Raw genomic sequence first — 22,500 nt, 5'->3', positions numbered from 1 at the left:
AAAATATTAATTACGGACACCATAAATATATTGCGTTTTATATATGATATATAATATATATAATTTATACTTAACATATATATGTGTGTATGTGTGTGTAAATATATATATATGTATATATAATATTTATATTTATATGTTATTGCGTGTGTATGTGTACATATATGATATATTGGTCTATGTATGTATATGTGTGGGGGATACTTTTAAGTGATATATATACTGATGAATGTGATGGAGATATTAGTTTTTGCATAATGATTTATTATATTTGTATATATTATATGCGTATGCTAAAGAATATAAAAGAATATATATATTTTCTAACAAATGAACGATTTGATAGGCACGAATGCCATCAGGGTCTCGTATGTGTTTGTGTGGGTGGGTGTATATATATATATATATGTGTGTGTGTGTGTGTGTGTGTGTGTGTCTGTGTGTTTGTGTACGTATATGTACGTATGAGTTATGCATATATCTATGTATCTGTACATGTACGTATGTTCGTATATATGCACGTATATATATGGTGTGTTATTGAAGCCTTGTCACTGTGTATAAATATAAATATATATATATATATATATATATATATATATATATATATAACATAAATAAGGTGGCTTAAAAATGGGGTCTTCAGATACAGACTCCTGATCACACACTACAGACATCTGATACCAAATACAAAAGTGTGTGTAATTGATTGCATCGTTAATATATGTCAATGTTTACAAAAAAAAATAATAAATAAATAAACAAAAAAGAAGCAACAAAAAAAAACACGATTCGTGTACGTAACACGTAAAGTACATCTATATTCGAGGACACACAACCTTTACTATATAGGCTTGAAGTGAATAATGAAAATTGTAATGAAAGACTCTTTAGCTTGGGTCCCGATGTAAAATATTCTTTGCAAGTTTACGTTCACATTATACAATGCAAATTGTCTGTTAGGGAATTTCCTTAATAGACTTTGAGGAACACCTTTATTACCGTTCCCTCGGATCGGATTTGACAAACATTTAATGTACTTCAGCAACAAACCAGCAGTAAAAGCAACAACAACAACAACAACAACAATAATAATAATAATAATAATAATAATAATAATAATAATAATTTCTATTATAGGCACAAGGCCCGATGTTTGGAGGAGGGGATAGTCGATTACATCGACCCTAGTACATAACTGGTACTCAGTTTATCACCCCACGAAAGGATGAGATGCAAAATCGACCTCGTTGGAATTATAAATAATATTGATTTCAAATTTTGTCTCAAGGCCAGCAATTTTTGGGTGAGGGAGTGAATTGTATCAACCTCAGGGCTCAATTGGTACTTATTTTATCGACTCCGAAATGTTGAAAATCAAAGTCAAACACGGTGGCATTTGAACTAAGAACGTGAAAACGGGCGAAATACCGCTAAGCATTTCGTGCAGCGTGCTAATCCTTCTGCCAGCTCGTTTTCTTATTAATCCTTTCTGCTATAGGCACAAGGCCTGAAATTTTGGGGGAGTGTGCCAGACGATTAGATCGACTCCAGTACGCAACTGGTACTAATTTTACCGACCCGGAAAGGATGAAAGGCAAAGTCGACTTCGGTGGAATTTGAACTCAGAACGTATAGACGAGCGAAATACCGCTAAGCATTTCGCCCGGCGTGTTAACGTTTCTGCCAGCTCGCCGTCTTTATAATAACAGCAACAATAACAATAACACTGATTTCAAATTTTGGCACAAAGCCAGCAATTTCAGAGGCGAATGGGTGTTGGCTTGTCGATTACATTGACTCCAAAGCTCAGCTGGTACTTATTTTATTGACACGGAGAGGATGAAGGCCCAAGTCTCAGGTGTGCTAACAATTTTGCCAGCTCGCCGCCTCTATCAATAATAATATTAACTGAATTGTACCAATAAATTATAAAGAAAATATTGAATCTAATTCTTTTACTTACCACACTTTGCACGTCCTTCTGATGATTCGTCCGAATAATCACCACAATGGTTAATTCTATCACATATAAGATCTTTATCAATGCACCAATTATTATTACAGCGGAACGCTAAGCCACAACTTGCTTTGGACTTGGAAGCTGGAAGTGAAAAACAGATATAAATAAATAATATTATTGGTCTTTAATGAGAAAAATATTTTTATCTTAATAACAAATTCTGGCTTCTTCAGGCGAATGGGTGTTGGCTTGTCGATTACATTGACTTGGTACTCAGCTGGTACTTATTTTATTGACACGGAGAGGATGAAGGCCCAAGTCGTGCAGGTACACTTTGGTTGTAAGAATAGTATTTGTTTCTTTATTGCCCACAAGGGGCTAAACATAGAGGTGACAAACAAAGACAGAGAAAGGGATTAAGTCGATTATATCGACGCGAGTGCGTAACTGGTACTTATTTAATCGGCCCCGAAAAGATGGAAAGCAAAGTCGACCTCGGCGAAATTTGAACTCAGAACGTAACGGCAGACGAAATACCGCTAAGCATTTCGCCCGGCGTACTAACGTTTCTGTTTTACTCGTTTCAGGGAATAAGAGAACATACATTATAAATGTCAAACATATAGTTATTTTAATATAATCCTACATGAAGTGCATGATACAACACACACTAACACCCACATGCATAAGAGCATGCACACATATGCAGTAAATATATATACACATGAATACAAATAAACTTTATGTCTGTCAAAATGTTTATGTACGTGTTTGTGTGTGTGTGTGTGTGTGTGTGTGTGTGTGTATGTGCAAGGTGTCAGCATCCCACACATTCATCTTAATACATGTTCCTTCTCAACTATTTGCATACTTACAACACATGCTCGCATGCACACATTTGTACGCGCATGTACATATACTCACACTCATGTTTGCACGGATGCGACTTTGAGCTTAAATAGCACACCAACTTACACGTATGGGAGTGTGCATACATAGAGACATGCACATGAACATAGAGGACCATCCCACAAACCACAAAGCCTCTCAAATTCCCTTTTACCACACTAAATAATCTTTTCTACTCTAGGCACAAATTTACCGCTAAACATTTCGCCTGGCGTGACCACACTAGATAAGAAAAAACAGCAGGAAAAATACAGATCATACAGCCATGTGCAAAGCGTAAAGTTAAAACATATCTATTATCATATCCTTATCTTGAGGCACATTTATATATATATAAATATATATACATATCTATATACAATATATATGTACATATATATAATATGTACTAATATACAATTTATATGTACATATATATCGTGGCACTCTGTCAGTTACGACGACGAGGGTTCCAGTTGATCCGATCGACGGAACAGCCTCCTTGTGAAATTAACGTGCAAGTGGTTGAGCATTCCACAGACGCGTGTACCATTAACGCAGTTCTCGTGGATATTCAGCGTGACACAGAGTATGACAAGGCTGGCCCTTTGAAACACAAGTACAACAGAAACAAGATGACAGGGTGGCCACCACACCCTTCCGGCGCCTCGTGGAACTTTAGGTGCTTTCGCTCAATAACCACTCACAACGCCAAGTCTGGGAATCGAAACCGTGATCCTACGACTGCGAGTCAGCTGCCCTAACCACTGGGCCATTGCGCCAATACTCATATACTTATACGCAGTAACGTTTCGCTCTCACAACCGCATTCCTTTCTTTTATTCTTTTACTCGTTTTTAGTCATTATATTGCGGCCATACTGGAGTACCGCCTTGAAGGATTTTTAGTTGAATAAATGCACCCCTCCCCCGGCAGACACACGCCTCCGGTGCTTATTTTTACTTTATTTTTAAGCTTCGTACTTATTCTATCGGACTCTTTTTGCTGAACCTCTAGATTACAGGGATGCACACAAGCCAACACGTTGCCAAACTTGTCGTAGGGTACAAACACAGGCACACGCACACACCCACAGACACACGCGTGCGTGCGCACGCGCGCCGTGGTTGTATGGTGAGAAGCTTGCTTCCCAACCACATGGTTCCAGGTTCAGTTCCACAAAAATCACACATTCGTTCCTCAAATGCAATTTCAGTAATACCAATGTATAAATATCTATAGGCATAAACACACACACCACCACCACCACCACCACCAACAACAACAACAACAACAGCAACAACAACAACAACAACAACAACAACACCGTCGCCCGCACACATTCACTCGTTCACGGTAACGCTTTAGAAGAATGAAACAACATCACGTGAGTAACACTCAAAAACAGAAATATACACAAACTGACTAAACAGATTGACACATACAAACATGCAAACATCCATTCATCTATCCATCCACTCGTTCATACATACATACACACATACACACATACATACATACATGCATACATACATACATACATATATTTTTTCATTTCAAAGTTTCAGCTCAGAGCTGCGGCCATGCTGATGCACCAATGTTTATATTATATATATATGTTCAAATATTTATAGATACATATACACATGTACACACTTATATATGTATTTATACATATATATTCATTAACACATGCATATATATGTATATATATATATATATATATATATATATATATATATATATATATATACATGTATAAGTATGTGTGTATACATATATATGTGTGTATGTATGGATGTATATATGTATATATGTGTGTGTGTATGAATGTATGCATGTATATATACATATATATATACACATAATGTATGTATATATATATATAATGTATGTGTATATACATATATATATATGCACGTTCATACATTCATATACGCACAAAAATACACTAAACGCATTGACACAAGTATTAACACATACATATATACACACACATGCGTACATACACGCTACACGAAGGTCCCAAACAAACAAGCTGGAATTAAAAATACAGGTACACACACACAGAGAGAGAGAGAGAGAGAGAGATAAATACTTACATACATATACACGCACGTAGATAACAGTTGAAGATAGAGAGAAACAATAATACGGAGAATCAGTGAAATAGAGAGAAGTAGACATACGAGACAGGAGAAGACAGGAGGAGAGTGCAAAAGAACAAAGACTAAGCTCAAGATAGAGCGGCCAAGATATGAAGAAACAAAACCAACAAAACGAGACTCCAAACAAAATATCTTCAATGAACAGATGTTCGTGTGTATTTAGCAACATTCAACTGAAGTCTCACAACAGCTGTTTCTTAAACATGAATGATTCACTTAGCAAAACCGTAGTCGTAATTAATCGCTAATGCGTACACTATGTATCGCAGAAATAGCAAAATGAAAGACATGACTAACTGCTTGTTAATATGGTTCTTTTTTTTTTTTTTTTTTTCTCATCCAAAATTATTTAATTGCGTAATGGTCGGTTATCGTTGTTGAGCTGGAACGAAGTGGATAAAATGTACTTGTTTGTTATTGACGCCCCACTGACGAGAAAAGCAAAGTTGACGCTGGTGGAATTCGAACTGAGATTGAAGACGGAGCGAAAGGCATCCTTCTTCTTTTATCTATCACTATATTTCAGTCATTGGACCATGGCCATACTGGGGCACGACCATGAAGTGTTTAGTCGAACAAATCGCCCCCAGAACTTATTCTTTGTAAGCCTAGTACTTATCTTATTGGTCTCTTTTGCCGTTAAGTTACGGGGAGGTAAACACACCAACATCGATTGTCAAGCAATGGTTGGGGGACAAACACGGACACACACACACATATGTCGGGCTTCTTTCAGTTTCCGTTTACCAAATTCATTCACAAGGCTTTTGTCAGCTCGAGGCTATAGTAGAAGACACTTGCCAAAGGTGCCACGCAGTGGGACTGAACCCGGAACCATGTAGCTGAAAATTCTTCAAGGTGGTGCTCCATCATGGCCACAGTCAGATGATTAAAACAATTAAAAAATAAAAAAAAGTGAAAAGATTATGTCTAGGACTATATTATCAAACGTGTTATTCCTTTAAAACAAAAACACAGAAGCGTTGATTCGGGTGAGATTTGGTAGCTATTTCTGGCTGACCGAGCATCTAAGAAGAACTATCATAGGTCCAGAAATAAATGTTTATTTAAAGGTAAAATAATTCATAATGAATTGGCTAGTTTTAAATGTGTGCGTGTGAACGTGTGAGCGTGTGTGTCCGTGTGTGTGTATGGGTTGGTTCAAATTCTCTATGTAACCAAACACATACCATATAAGCAGTAATCTTGTGTTATGTACTCATGCTGTGGATCATACATCATGTTGCGACTCTGTAAACATCACTTTCGTTCACGTTCACAAATCATGCATATGTTTCGAATAAGTAACCAAATGTATTATTGGGTGTATCTCTCTCTATATAATTGTCTATATATGTGTTTTTCTTTTCCTGCACCTCTCCCTACACGTTTCCCTGCACTGTCGTTACATATCTGTGTGTATGTGTGTGTGTGTGTGTGTGTGTGTGTGTGTATTCATATACATTCTTCCCATTCTCATCTATCACCGGAAGTAAAGTCTTCCTTCCAATATCCGCACAATTGTTTTTTATTGTATTTTATTATTCTGCCTGTTGTGTTTCCGGCCGCCACTCTAAAAATTACAAGCAAAGTTTAAAATAAATTCCCTGTATCAAGAGAGGCGCTTTGTTTTAACTCCGCAACCTATATATTATATGTCATGTAAATCTAATTCTAATTATTGTTTAATTAAGTGCAGAACACAACTAAAACGGTGTTACATCTTTGTGCAGCTAATTTTAGTAGCATACTGTAACTTTATCTTGTGTAGTTGTATCATTTGCAGAAAACCGCATTATGCCAATGTTAATTATATTACATTGCTAGAGCCTAGAATATATTAAGACGGTTTTGTTAAGATTTTTAAAAATTTAGATTTTGTATTTTGATTTTGAGCAGTAAGCTCAGACTCCTCAATTTTAATAAACTTCTATAATCGAAGCGAAACTGCTTATTAAAAGGCGCCAAGAGTTGAAGAGAAACTTTCATTATGGCTACAGTAATGGAAATTAATGTATCGAGTATTTACATATATATATAGTAGTTTAATATATAACAGTTCCATTCAGATTAAGCAGAGAATATATACATGTATTCAGTGCAGTCTTTGTATGTAAACGACGTTCTCATTGCTGTAATTATGTTCAGGCATGTTACAGTGCCATATGCATCACAGAATTAAAGGTGTTGATAGGTCTGAATCAGCAACGCTGTTGTATAAGGAACATTTAACACTTCTGCCCACTTTCGCCAGTATAATTCCTCTCAAATGCAAATTTACTTTCACAGACATTCACCTATTAACTCATTTGACACTGATCCACCTTCGACTAGCTAACTTCATTTCCATAACTATTCCCTCCCGCACACATACACCTTGTGAAGGTGATAATTTATCGCTCAGCTTGTTAACAACATAGGTTTATTTTTGAGTAGAAACAGAAACCTTTTACTATGGTGAAAAATTTTGTGAATATACATATTTTTGCATGAGTATTACCGACTTGAATCCTAATAAGTGAGCTGGTTTGAACTCTTTGCTCAGTGAGCAAGTTTCAGTAGAAGCTGAACTCTTTGCTCAGTGAATCGGTTTCAGTGGAAGCTGAACTCAGTGAGCCGGTTTCAGTAGAAGCTGAACTCTGCTCAGTGAGCCGGTTTCAGTGGAAGCTGAACTCAATGAGCTGGTTTCAGTAGAAGCTGAACTCTTTGCTCAATGAACTAGTAACTTGACTGTTGTTGCTCCACGGACTTTTTATAAATACCCGACGAATGAATAATGCAGTTAATGCCCTTGAATAAAATTTATGATCGCCGCAAAATGCTTCTCTTTTTCTCACGTGTTTGAGAGATCGAAAACGTTTTTCAAAGTTCTGCTATATCCAGTAAGTCAGACACAAAATATTTTAACAAATGAACTGTTCGTTAGAATTCTTATTACTCCGACATTTCCGATTCTACATATATATAAAAGTCAAGTTCCAGTCTGGAGGACATTAAATGACAATTAAACTATTTCCTGAAAGAAATTACATATGACATCTTTATTGTTCTGGTTATTTAATACAGACATCAAGCAGATCCTGAAAACCAGTTTGTTATACAGGATATGTGTAGACTATTGAAATAATTAGCGTGTATTTCTAATATATATTTTAGTAACTCATGAGTGAAATCGCCTGAAACAGAATTTAGATGTGCTGAACTTAGAAGTTTTGTTGTACATGTCAATACTGAACGAATAGTTTTGCTTCATTCTATATTACTTCAATTATCTGCATAGAAGCCACTTCAGAAATGATCTCCAGTTTATACAAACAGTATATTTGCCGATGAACAAACGTTACGATAATGAATGTAAACGAAAATATCATTTACTTATTAAAATAGACGAATCGTTGTTTGTTTCCAATTTGGTCGCAGGAGATGAAACGCTGGCGTATCTTTATGAACTTGGAAATTAAGACTCAGTCCGTGGAATGATTAAATACTTCTCCAAACCTTAAAATGTGATCAGTGATCAGCATATTAGCCATAAAGACTCTTTTGCGAAGATGACAAAGATGTCATTCTTGATTTTCCAGAAGGTGCCGACACCTTGAACAACGAGTGGGAAAGTGAGATGCCCTAAAATCTTAGATGCCAATAACAGGAAGAGATCAAAAAGTCATCTGAAAACGATCCGCATTTACTATGACAATATGAGACCACACTCATCTTTAGGAACAACCAATCGATCGGTTAAATAGGCTGGTCATTGGTCTCCCCGTCCACTGTACAGTAAGAATCACGTACACTTAGTCTTACACTTTTTCCGTCCCATGAAGGACAGTGATAAAGGACAACGATTTGATGAAATAGACGAGGTGAAAAAGGTTGTGGAGAGGAGGGCACAAGTAGTTTTACATGGTTTTTCAAATATTCTTCGACAGTCGGCTTCACCAATGGCAAACATGCATGGCTTGTGACTTTACGTATGAGAATAGTTACTCTTCTAATATGTGCAATTTGAAATCTGTGTGTATGCTATCAAAGGAAAGCTGTATCCACTTTCGCATTACTTTCGGGAGAACATTCGCATACACACAGACTATATACATACACGCAGATGTTTTTATATATATACATACATATGTATGTACGTACTTATGTATGTAGGTACGTACTTATGTATGTATGTATGTATGTATGTATGTATGTATGTATGTATGTATGTATGTATGTATGTGTGAGTGTATGTACTCATACATGATTGCTTCTTAATGAAAGTTCTTGACAGAAGATAATCGTGCTGCAGAAAGACCCAACTGTTGTTAACTTATAGCTTATCAGAAATGGAGAGAGATGTGTGGGAAAAATTAAAAATGATTCATGTTTAATTAGTTGTCAATATCACACAGTGATGAATACACACACACACACACACACACACACACACACACACACACACACACCACACCACATCACACTCATGGCACCACCACCACCACCACCACCACAACAACAACACCACACACATGGCACCTTTACTATTTCCTAATGCTATTTGCTTCTGTCAATATTTGCAGCTATTTGTCAATCAATGAAGAACTACGATGAAGTCCATTAACACTAGTTTGTTGTCCATTGTCTTCTAGTTTCGTTTACTCTAGAACCTCACTCCAAAGACACTTTCTCACCATTATATACAAGGGTATTGAATTTTTATTTTTGCTGCTTGATTATTTCACAACCAATTAAGTCCATGCCAATATCTTCTATGGATGTTGTTACTTAATATTTCTGTCTGCAGAACTAATCTCTGCAAACACACACGCACATACGCACGCACGTACACAACGTATGTATGCAGACATGTCAATATCTTACACATTCATACATGTAGCTTAGAAATGTAATACATATAATGGAAATCATTAACGTAAATCTAAAATCGACTGTCGCATAAGATATGCAAAGGTTTATAATCCAGCTTCACTGAAATTCACACAGCTCCACTAATACATTTCTTGTTCAATCACAAATAAATAATATATAATTGTACATATTATTTATGAGCAGTCATTCACACAATATACCACAGGCATATGCACCTACATCTTTCTTTTTGCCTCTCTCTATTTTTTTCTATATATACACACACATACACTCGTGTACATACGTATGTGCATGTATATATATATATATCAGCATTATCCTGCGATTGAGAATTTAAAATCACTTCTTTAACTTTCTAAGACATCTCAACACTTGTAAAGCAAACTTCGTTTGTTTGTTTACGTTTATCGTAATTTGAATTTAATATATATATATATATATATATATATATATATGGGAGAATATACAAAAAATAACAACAGACGAGGACAGGTGGTGTAAATAACAAAAGTATATATTAGTATGACGCTCGGGAATACGGAAAGTCTTTGACGTTTCGAGCTACGCTCTTCAACAGAAAGAATACGGAGACAAGGAGAAAAACACGGAGAAAAAAAATTGAATAGTGTTCAGTCAACGGTCAATCATAATAATGGCCGATCATAACAATGGCTGACCGGAAGTTAGAAATTCTTATTTCAGGAGAGCTAAGAAAGGGGGAGATAACAAACGGTGATCGGGAACGAGGGGCTGTGTGTGGGAGGTAGACTGCTGGTGATCTTGACGTATGTAGTGTGAAAATGGGGGAAGGGAGAAAGGGAGAAAGTAGTTGGTCAGTTGTAGTGTGTGCGTGGTGTGATGCGAGGGTATTGGTGTGGTGTGCGTGGTGTGATGCGAGGGTATTGGTGTGGTGTGCGTGGTGTGATGCGAGGGTATTGGTGTGGTGTGATGTGAGGGTGTTGGGAGGTGGGGAAGGCATGGGTGGAGTGTGGGGTAGAGGTAGGGGTCTGTAGGTAGGGGTGGGTGGTGGGTGTAAGGAATTGGATGGGGTGGAGTGGGAAGGTAGAGTAGGAGTGTGTTGGGGTGTGGTGGGATGAGCTTATGAGGGGGTGTTGACGAGGAGGGAGAAGGGGAAGGTGGATGTAAGAGAGGGGGAAGATGGGTATGGGAGGGGAGAGGAAGAGAGGAGAGAGGGTGGGTATAAGAGAGGGAAGGGGGATGGAGAGAGGGGGAAGGTGGGTATGGGGGGAGGAAGAGGGGAAGGTGGGTATGGGGGGAGAAAGAGAGGAAGAGAAAGAGAGGAAGAGAAAGAGAGTGAGAGAGAGGGAAGAGGGGTATGGGGGGGAGAAAGAAAGGAAGAGAAAGAGAGTGAGAGAGAGGGGAAGAGAGTGAGAGAGTAAGGGTGAGAGAGTTATAGAGTAAGAGTGTAGAGAGTAGGAGAGTAAGAGTGTAGAGAGTAAGATATATATATATATATATATATATATATATATATATATATAATATATATCTGTGTGTGTGTGTGTGTTGTTTGGCTTTGTGTTCAGGGTTTTGCAACCATGGTCGTAAAATGGTAGTTTCGAATCATGGATGGGGTGATGCGTTGTCTTCATTTTTAGAACTCTTCATTTCACGTTGCTCCAGTGTACTCAATTCACAAAAATGAGTAAACCTGAAACTGATCAGCGACCCATCCAGGGTGTGGGGTATTATTATATACGCCACAAAATCCAAGAATATACATGTGTGTGTGTGTGTGTGTGTGTGTCTGTATTCATAGATATGTATATATATATATGTGTGTGTAGTGTATGTGTGTATCTGCGTGCGTATACAATCTCTGGAGAAAAACATTGAAATCTCTCAAATATATATGACCTGTTTAAATATTGATAAACTTAATCATTATGTCTAACTATGCAAAAATATCATCCACCCATCCATCCATTCATTTGCAACACCTTTGTAAGAATATATAAAACCATGTTTCGCTACTGATGACTATTCCTTTACATTAACATAATAGTCTCTACTATTGGCGTAAAGCGTGAAGTTTTGGGGAATGGGGAAGTCGATTTCATCGACCCCAGAACTCAATGGGTACTTATTTTATCAACTCCGAAAGGACAAAAAGCACTGTTGATTTTGGTGGTATTGGAATTCAAAATATAAAACCCAGAGAAATGCTGCTAGGCATTCTGTCTGTCACGCTAATGATTCCACTTCCTCACCGCCTTCCGTAACATAACAATACCATATCACAGAATGAAAAAACAATGACATTATAACATAGAAGCTTAATCTCTAAAACATATTAAGGGAGATAATGTTCTATGATCTAATTTAATCGAGTTGGAAAAATTTTTTTGAAAATTTCAGTTTCTGATTGATTTTACTGTCCAGACACAAATATCGATTTTTACCTAATGAAGAATATATGAAGCCAAACCCAGATTGATGTGCGATGTTTTTGACATATTTCTTGTGCTAAAGAAATACTTATTTACGGAGATGACATGTTCAAAAGCAACATTGTCAGGGTACTTAGAATAAAGAACTCAAAGCAAATAGTCTGAGAGCCAAGATATTTGATCAATAACCTTTAGAATTACTTGTAATCAGAGCTTTGCCTTGTTACTTATAAACATGAATATATGTTATGCATAATCTAATACCTACCCGAAGTCTTGTATGTCTGTAATGTCTATATATATGCCTGTGCGTCTGTGTGTGCATATATATATATATATATATATATATATATATATATATATATATATATATATATATATATATATATGTATATGTATATATATATATGTATATATATATATATATATATATATATATATATATATATATATATATATATATATATATATATATATATATATATATATATATATATATATATATATATATATATATATATATATATATGTATTCTTTTATTCTTTTATTTGTTTCAGTCATTTGACAGCGGCCATCCTGAAGCACAGCCTTTAGTAGAAAAAATCGACCCCAGGACTTATTCTTTGTAAGCCTAATACTTATACTATCGGGCTCTTTTGCCGAACTGCAAAGTTACAAGAGACGTAAACACAACAACATCCGTTGTCATGCGATCGTGGGGGGACAGATGCAGAGACACAAATATACATATACGAAGGGGCTTCTTTTAGTTTCCATCTACCAGATCCACTCACAAGGTTTTGGTCGGCCCGGAGCTATAGTAGAAGACACCTGATCATAGTGCCACGCAGTGGGACTGAACCCGCGGTTGTGAGGTTATATATACATATGTATGTATATATGTATGTATGTATGTATGTATGTATGGACGATTGTTTACACGCGTATTTATGTGCAATGCGTGCAAGTTACAAAAGCTTTGTTATGTATTTGAATATAATTTGAAGTCATGGCAGATGCATAGGAAAAAATATAATTTATTATATTGCAACCAATAATTAAACATTAATGCTAGATTAAAAATATTTCGTTCGAAATTTCTTTCCCAAAACTGCTTAAATTATGCAAAGTAATACAAAAAAAGAATTTGATTAGCTTCTTGACAATAATTCAATAATTTAGAATTGCGATCTTCTTAATTTCATTTACACACACACACACACACACACACACACACACACACAGACACACACACAGACACACACACAGACACACACACACACACTCATGCATGTCTAATATATGTATATGTATAATGTGTGGATTCATATATATATTTATGCATATATATTTATATATATACATATACACATACGTACAGACACACAGACACGTACACGCGCTTATTTATATATATTTAATATATTACTGAATCGTTTTATTTAATATACACAATAATTCAATTTAAAAATTACCAATTGACGGTTTTCACATAGATGAGCTTCATCTACTCTAATATGCAGCGACTGCTTCCGTTATTTATTTATTTATTACGGCATATATATATATATATATATATATATATATATATATATATATGCATACACACGCGCGCGCACACACAGACACACACATATACATACTGTATATATATATATATGTGCGTCTGAAGAAACATTTGCTTATGAATATATAATTAGTGTATTTTTTAAAGAGGACGTTAATAAATAGACGATCTTCAAATCAATGGGTCATTCTCTCTCCCTCTTTCTCTTTCTGTCACCCTCCCTTTATCTGAGTGCACGTTACTCGTTCTCTCCTTCCCATCCTTTATATATATATATATATATATATATATATATATACCTCAGTTCGAGTACTGCATGCCTTAATTGTAAGGCAAACTGAATAGTTCAAAGGAATTCAAATGTGTATCTTATTGTTTAACGTAGTGTAATAATATTCTTGTTTAATATAGAAATTTTTTGGTTGGGGGACAGTCGATTAGATCGACCCAGTATGCAACCGGTACTTAATTTATCGACCCCGAAAGGAAAGTCGACCTCGGCGGAATTTGAACTCAGGATGTAAAGACAGACGAAATATCACCGAGCGAAATGCTTGGCGATATTTCGTCTGTCTTTATGTTCTGAGTTCAAATTCCGCCGAAGTCGACTTTGCCTTTCATCCTTTCGGGGTTGATAAATTAAGTACTAGTTGCGTACTGGGGTCGATCTAGTCGACTGGCTTCCTCCCCACTGGATCTAATCCCCCAAAAATTCGGGCCTCGTGCTTAAAGTAGGAAAGAATAATTACATCGCAAACCGATACAACTAAATGCATCATTATATATTATTTCCGTTTTTATGTCTTTTTTTTCAACCTGGAGAGAAAGCACATCTTCAAGCATAATTTAATGCTTTATTTTTCTTCTTTTTGCAAAGAAAATATGCATATTAAAATCTGAACAGTTATTGGAAACCGTTAAAAAGGAGTAATCGAGATATAAAGTTATAAAAGAAAGTACCATTGATGCAGACATTGAATATTAGACAAAAAAATTTCAAAATGTTGTGAGATTTCAACATATCTTTAATGAATATCATAATGGTAAAATTGATTATTTACGAATCATGTATCACTTGACTTTCTAGAATAATTTTTCTCTTTCTCCTAAGTAAAATAGCGCATGCTATTACACTATAATAGATCTCACTAGTACAATAAAAGCTTACAATAAGCACTTCTCTTATATTTTTAAGAATAACTTCAATTTATTTATCATGTTTATTTGTATTATGTAAACTTGATGCTAAATAATTCTTTCGTTGAATTTCTTTCATATTTCTTAATGAAAGCTGGTGTACATTTATGCTCTAACGTAGACATATGCTTTTGTCATTTCCGTATTAGTTTGAAATATAATACAAGATGTTAAAGCTACGTAGTTTGATGTCTGTAATAACCAGTATTAATAGTATAAATTATTTAGTTAAAAAATAAACAGTCATATTATGATTAACTGGGAATGGATAACACGATATAATATTTCTTTTCCGTTATTTAATAATATTTTGGTATATTTTTCGTGGTGTTGTAATCGAAGGAAAGAAATAAAACATCACATCAACGACAAAAACAAAAACAACTTGTTTCATCTTGCAGCTTAAAAGCTTAAAAAGAAATGAAACGCGTCTAAAGAGCTCTGCAGAAGGCCATAAATGAATAAACTAAGAAAAACATTTTTTTTTTTATCACTGTTGATTAAAGGCGACGTGTTATTTATTTTCTTTGCTAATGAAAACTTTAAAATAAACTTTAAAGATAAAATTACTCTGTAGATAAAAGGTATGGCAATGAATTCGGTTACTTACTCTTTGAGGCTGCAATGAAATCACGCTTGATTAATTTACAGGCCATCCTAGAATATGTATTCATGCATGCCTGCTTGTATGTATATGTCTGTCTGTCTGCTTGTCTATCTCTCTATCTCTCTATCTCTCTATCTATATTTTTCCCCTCTATATATATGTATCTATATACATATATGTACGTGAATCATAAACGTATGTATGTATATAGACATAACAGAGATATGTTTACTATTTAAGCTATAAACAAACAAACAAACACACACACATACAGACAATATATACATACATATACATATACGTGAGTGTATGCATATTGATATATGTATGTATTCATGTCTCTCTATCTCTCTCTCTATATATATCTATATATATATAAAACTGAGAATGCGTGTCTGTCTATGTATTTATGTAAGTATGTATGTTTGTATGTACGTATGCATGTGTGCGTCACTACAATTCGAGAACTACCCAACCGATTTCCTTCAAATTTTACACATGGCTTAGTTAGGGTCCATGGAGTGTCATGGGTCAAAAAAATGTTCAACTTCTTGCCTAATGCAAACCCGGAGCAATCTCTTATCTCTTACACTGTTTCGGTATTACGTGTCCAAAGTGAAACAATAACATCTCAATTGTAATGTGATATAATAGTTTTACTATTGTATGGTTCCAATTTCAATTAGTTTCCCTATGTATTTATATACATGGCTGTATATGTATGTGAGTGTGTGTGTGTATATATATATATATATATATATATATATATATATATATATATATATATATATATATACACACACATATATATATATATACACACATATATATAGTTGAAGCAGCCAATATTTTTTCGTTTTTTAAAAAAAAATTTCTAATACAGGCGGCGATAAATTAAATAGCAGTTGCGAACTGGGGTCGATCTAATCGACTGGCCTCTTCCCCCAAAATTTCGGGCCGTGTGCCTAGAGTAGAAAAGAATATTTTTTTCTAATACAAGGCAGCGAGCTGGCAGAATCGTTAGCACGCCGGGCGAAATGCTTAGCGGCATTTTGTCTGCCTTTACGTTCCGAGTTCAAATTCCGCCGAGGTCGAATTCCCCTTTCATCCTTTCGGAGTCGATTAATTAAGTACCAGTTACGTACTGGGGTCGATCTAATCGACTGGCTCCCTTCCCCAAAATTTCGGGCCTTGTGCCAAGTGTAGAAAAGATTATTTTTTTTAATACGATGATTTAATGCTTCATAATGTTGTGTCAGTTGTGACGCTTCTATTTCGGCTTTTACCTTACTGATTCTGTACTCCCAACTCGTCCTCCATCACTTACTACTACTGCTGCTACCACTACTACTACTACTACTACTGTTGCTGCTACTACTACTACTGTTGTTGCTGCTGCTACTAATACTACTAGCAGCACCACCATTCTGACAGCTACCCCACCACCACCACTGTTTCTATCACCATCACCACCGTCACCACCACCACCACCACCACCACCACCACCACCACCACCACCGTTACCGCCACCGTTACCGTCACCATCACTAACCCCGCAGCCGCCTCCACTACCGTTACACCCCTCACTATTGCTGCTGCTGCTACTACTACTACTACTACTACTACTACTACTACTACTACTACTAGACAAACACTTGTGTAAATAAATTCAATCTGTTTAGCTATTCTAAATCAAGTATCCGGTGACATAACAAAGATCAGAACAGAAGGAAGAGCTTATATAGAGTTTAAAATAAATAAAATAAAGGAAAATTAAATGAAAATTAATGTGGCATGCGAATGTACATTCGATATTATTGCCGTTAATCAGCAGTAAATATATTTTCTACAATATCTAACGTAACGCTGATATCAAACTCTTTGCATTAACTTTCAGACTAACTTTAGTATACAAAGTACAACACCAACTTTCCAAACATTGTTGCTCCGGAGCAGCTTAGATCCGAATTAATTTACGAGCAGGAATTTCAAATTCCGTAGCTGTCAGACGACGTTACATGCGTGGCACCTTGGGCATGTGTCTTCCACAATAGCCTCGGACTGACCAAAGCCTTGTGAGTGGATTTGTTAGACGGAAACTAAAAGAAGCCTGTCGTATATATGTATAAGTATGCGTGTATGTATATGTTTGTCCCCCCAACACCGCTTGACGACCGATGCTGGTGTGTTTACATCCCCGTAACTTAGCGGTTCGGCAAAAACGACCGATAGAATAAGTACTAGGCTTACAAAAGAATAAATCCTGGGGTTGATTTCCTCGACTAAAAGGCGGTGCTCCAGCATGGCCACAGTCAAATGACTGAAACAAGTAAAAGAGTAAAAGAGTAAACACTATCAAAGTGAGAAAATTGAAATATTTTAGATACTGAATTAGACAAAATGGTCGACTAGAATTATGAACAGAAAGCATAAAATATTGGGAAAATAAGAAGAGGGAAGTCGAGAATTACGTAGATAGGTATTATGAAATGATGGACAGAAAATACAGGAAAAGCGTAAGGGCAGCGCAGGAAAGACCAAAATGGCGATCCATATGATTCACCTGCTTAGAAGAGGCAGTGGAGGACGATGGTGATTTATTCCATTGATTTCAAAATCTAGGAATCACCTTTGATCGAACTGAGCATTCACTGGACTTTCATCGCATTTTTCGTGAAGTTACAGCATAATTATTAGACTTGCTGCATTGAACAGAAAGTGTTTTAAACTTAACCACTTACGAGAATCTTTAATGACTTTGATCCAATTTATCATTTGCTCCATATATAGTTTCTCATTACTATTTGTATTTGGTACGTGAAATGCAACAGAATTGAACACGTTTACGTGGCTGTCACCAAATGGATGTCAAACTGATTTAAGCATGACACTGCGTCTATATATTTCTAAATGCTAAGTGGTTGCAAACCCAATGTAGTAAGCCAATAAGTTATCAATTGAAAAAAAAATTACACACGCAGGGAGGAAGTAAAATTATATGGGGATTAATTAATACTAGTCAAAAGAAGCAGGGGAGAAAACTTTGGGATTAAAATTCAAAATTGAACGGGGGCATGCAAGTACGGTGTACTCAGCATTTTTTACAACTACGAATTTGCCATGTGTTACATATTTTCTTCAAATTACACAATAAATAAAGTTGGATGCATAATAAATGTCAAGTTCTCAAAAACACTGAAAATTATATGTAAAAAGCTACATATGGATACGTAAAATTTGACAGCATTTGTATTTAGTTGTAAGCAAACAGATGCAGACAGACATTAATAGATATGTACCTGTATGGCACATACTCATGCGCACAGCATTAAGACACGGGGAAAAAAAATTCGTATAATATTAATAGATACCAGCTTTTAAATAAGACATGGATAAAAATAACAAGAGGGTAAGTAAAAAGCTAAAATTAAGGAGGCTGAATGGGAAGAAGGAAAAGATAACAATGCTAAAATCAATGAACGAATTTTTTTATCTATTCCAGAGTCATTCGGTACTTCTTTCGTTTTGTAAACACTTGGTTTCGGTGTCGTTAAGAACATTGTTATAGAGTAGAAAATAACACATTGTTAGTATCGCTTACAGTATTGTTGTGGACAAAAAAATACCTACTTACTTACTAGTGCTGCTCACGTTGTTGTTATAAACCCTAACAAAATAACGTATTTTCTAGGGTCGCTTAGGTCATTGCTAAACATAGTAAAATGGTATTTTAGTAGAGTGCTTTATGGCATTTCACTAGCGTCGTTTCGCATATTAGTTCAGAGCAAGAAAATGACTATTACCAAAGAAGTAATGAGAAATAACTTTCTTCAAATTATGTCAGATGTATTGTTGTTGACTAACATATACGAATTTCTGTCAATTACATAGAAACCGAACAGTTTAGAGAGAGAGAGAAAAAATAAAGAAAGAAAAGAAGCTTATTATAAGAAAGGGAACCTTCATTAAGCGTATTATTAATACTAATTTCCTGGGATTTAATTGATTCTTATTTGATAGAATCCAGGTCTTGGAAGCCAAAGTTAACGTCATTGAAAATTTATCTCAGAAAAAAAATTATAGCCTTGTCTATAAAACGACACATTTTTTAAATAGCAGCATAATTTCTAAAGCAGTGGCTTCCAAATTTATTTCAATTTCGATTTTCTGGTTTTATCCCTTTAAAGTTTTACAGTCGGAACTCACTTCTTTTTAGTGAAGCATAATGAGTCTGCCAGAAATTTGGAAAAGACATGCTGTACTGCTTGGTATTCGCCCCGAGTGTCAATCTGAGGACAGTGCAATCTGAAGACATGTACCGAGAGATATAAAAATCAAAACATTCAGTCAACATCATGGTGTTTGGAGTGCTAACTAGTGATGGCGTCATTATGCCTCCATTCATCTCCCCACACGGCCTCAGACTTAAGACGAAGGCCTAAATCAAGTGCCTGGAGGAGGTATCGCTGCCCTGGGTCAAAAGAGTGCCTGCTGGAAGACTGTATGACTGGCAACAGAACTCTACACCATGCATCACAAGCATAAGATCGACCCCCAGTACGCAACTGATATTTCTTTACTACCCAGAAGGGGCCACACACAGAGGGGACAAACAAGGACAGTCAAACGGATTAAGTCGATTATATCGACCCCAGTGCGTAACTGGTACTTATTTAATCGACCCCGAAAAGTCGACCCCAGTGCGTAACTGGTACTTATTTAATCGACCCCGGCGGAATTTGAACTCAGAACGTAAAGACAGACGAAATACCACTGAGCATTTCGCCTGGCGTGCTAACGTTTCTGCCAGCTCTCTGCTTTGTATGTATATATATATTCAGATAGACAAACACCCAGTCTCACCGACACACAGACATATATTTTGTAATTAAATATTATAAAATATCATTACTCCTTACCTGTACCATTTTTCATTGGCTGATTCGATGTACCCTCAGCTGTTAAAAGAGAAATCGAAAGATGGTGTTAATTATAAAGAATTCCATGAATATATAAAAATAGATTGCGTACGTATTTTCTCTTTGCAATCGATTACAGATATGAATATTATTAATGCATCTCAATGTTTGATGAGGGGAAAATCCAATTAATCGTAAAACATTCCAACGTTTTGCTAATTGAAACAAATTAATGATAGACGATATGAGATGACACTGTTCAAATGAAGTTTGCGCCTGCGCACATGCGTCCTAAAGCGTGTGTTGTCTGTTTGCGAGTATAAAGTCGAGTATGCAGATTTTAGGGGAGAGGGTTCGTAATTTACGAACGTCTTAGGATCCAGAATATGATGGTACGATAGCGGACTGAAATTTACCTGATATACATATATGCTGGTGAACAAGCAGGTGCGTATATGCATTCGTATCTATCTATCTATCTATCTATCTATCTATCTATCTATATATCTATCTACCTATCTATCTACCTATCTATCTATCTATCTATCTATCTATCTATCTATCTATCTATCTATCTATCTATCTATCTCAGACCTCCAAACGGAGAAGAACTGGGACGAGATAACGAGAAGGGTGGCCACTCTAGCCCGGCAATGGGCCGAGAGGAAGCTTTCCCTGAAAGGTCGGGCGGAGGTGGCGAACACGTACATCGCGTCCGTCATCTACTACCGCCTGACCGTCGTTCCTTGTCCCGACCCTACCATCACCAAACTGGAGCGCATCCTCTTCCGCTTCTTGTGGAAAGGAAGCGTTCCGATGGTTAGGCGATCCGTTTGCTGCCAACACGCGCTGAGACTGCGACATCTCCGGCTCTACGTAGACAGCGGTGAACAGGTGTGGTCACCGTTTGTGCGGCGCGCTTTCCCGCAGCTCGTCTCCATGACCGAACTGCAGTCATGGATCAAGAAGAGGCCGAGGAAGGGCAAATGGCACCGCGAGTGTCGCGCTGCTCTTCGGCAACTCCAACAACCCAGGTCAACCTTGAGCGACTGCATCACAACTAACGCATTCTATAGTGGATTAGTGGAGGGAAGGTACGACGACGATCTCGGGGCGAACCTGGGCGTCGACGAGGAATACCTGACCCGCCTGTTTAAGACGACCTTCGGGCCGGGACCTATGGACAACTTCCAGAGATCCCTGGCCTGGCAGTGCTATCGAGAAGCACTACCCGTTCGGGATAAGCTCTACAGGCATGGCTCGAGAAACACGGGGCCGACCTGTCCGAGATGCCGGCAGAGCGACGAAACCGTTCTGCACGCACTCGTACAGTGTCCCACCATTTCCGAGCTGTGGGCTTACGTCGAACAACTGCTATCGCGTGTGGGACGAGTCGGTCTATCAGCCGAGTCTATCGTGAATATTGTCGCGCCTCCTTCCTTTAAACGGGAAGGAAGAGCTATTTTCATCGTACTTGTGGCTATGGCGAAAGAATGTGTATGGTGGACGCGTCTGAAAGGTCTAGAGACAAAGACTTTCCTCTCTGGGCAATCTCTCATCAACTTCTTCAAGTATCACCTGAAGAGGAAGTTGAGAGTAGAAAGGGAAGTCTTGTCTAGTGAATGCTTCAAAAAAAGATGGGTGAATGTAGCAAGGATGGCACGTGTGAACGACGGAGCCATCTTGAGCATAACCCTATGAACAAGAAAAAAAACAAAAAACAAAAAGGCAAAAGAGAGTCACTTACTGTTATAGTTTCTTCAATGAGAATATTGACCAAGGTTACCGTGGTCTTTTCCGTGGGCTTTTCCTTCCACGGCTAAACCTAAACTGTCCTCCCCTCTTTTTATACGAGAACATTACTGTGTGATACACGATCCCTATTGATCGGCCTTTCTTTTTCT

At 36.7% G+C, this 22,500-nt stretch overlaps 1 protein-coding gene across 3 annotated transcripts in view; it reads right to left on the bottom strand.

Annotated features, from left to right (window-relative positions):
- LOC106880863 (uncharacterized) overlaps positions 1 to 22,500 on the bottom strand; it is a 316,744-nt gene that overhangs the window by 57,612 nt on the left and 236,632 nt on the right. For all 3 annotated transcript variants that reach the window (XM_089338024.1, XM_089338025.1, XM_089338023.1), the window contains exons 5-6: positions 20,597 to 20,635; positions 1,967 to 2,104 (exon numbers count right to left, since the gene is read on the bottom strand). In XM_089338024.1, the coding sequence (XP_089194150.1) occupies positions 1,967 to 2,104; positions 20,597 to 20,635 (177 nt within the window). The remainder of the gene's footprint in view (positions 1 to 1,966; positions 2,105 to 20,596; positions 20,636 to 22,500) is intronic.

This window comes from Octopus bimaculoides, chromosome 20, assembly GCF_046866305.1.
Source record: "Octopus bimaculoides isolate indiv1 chromosome 20, ASM4686630v1, whole genome shotgun sequence".
Taxonomy (NCBI): Eukaryota; Metazoa; Mollusca; class Cephalopoda; order Octopoda; family Octopodidae; genus Octopus; species Octopus bimaculoides.
The sequence above is the reverse complement of the archived record's forward strand: the minus strand, read 5'-3'. Positions and strand labels throughout refer to the sequence as shown.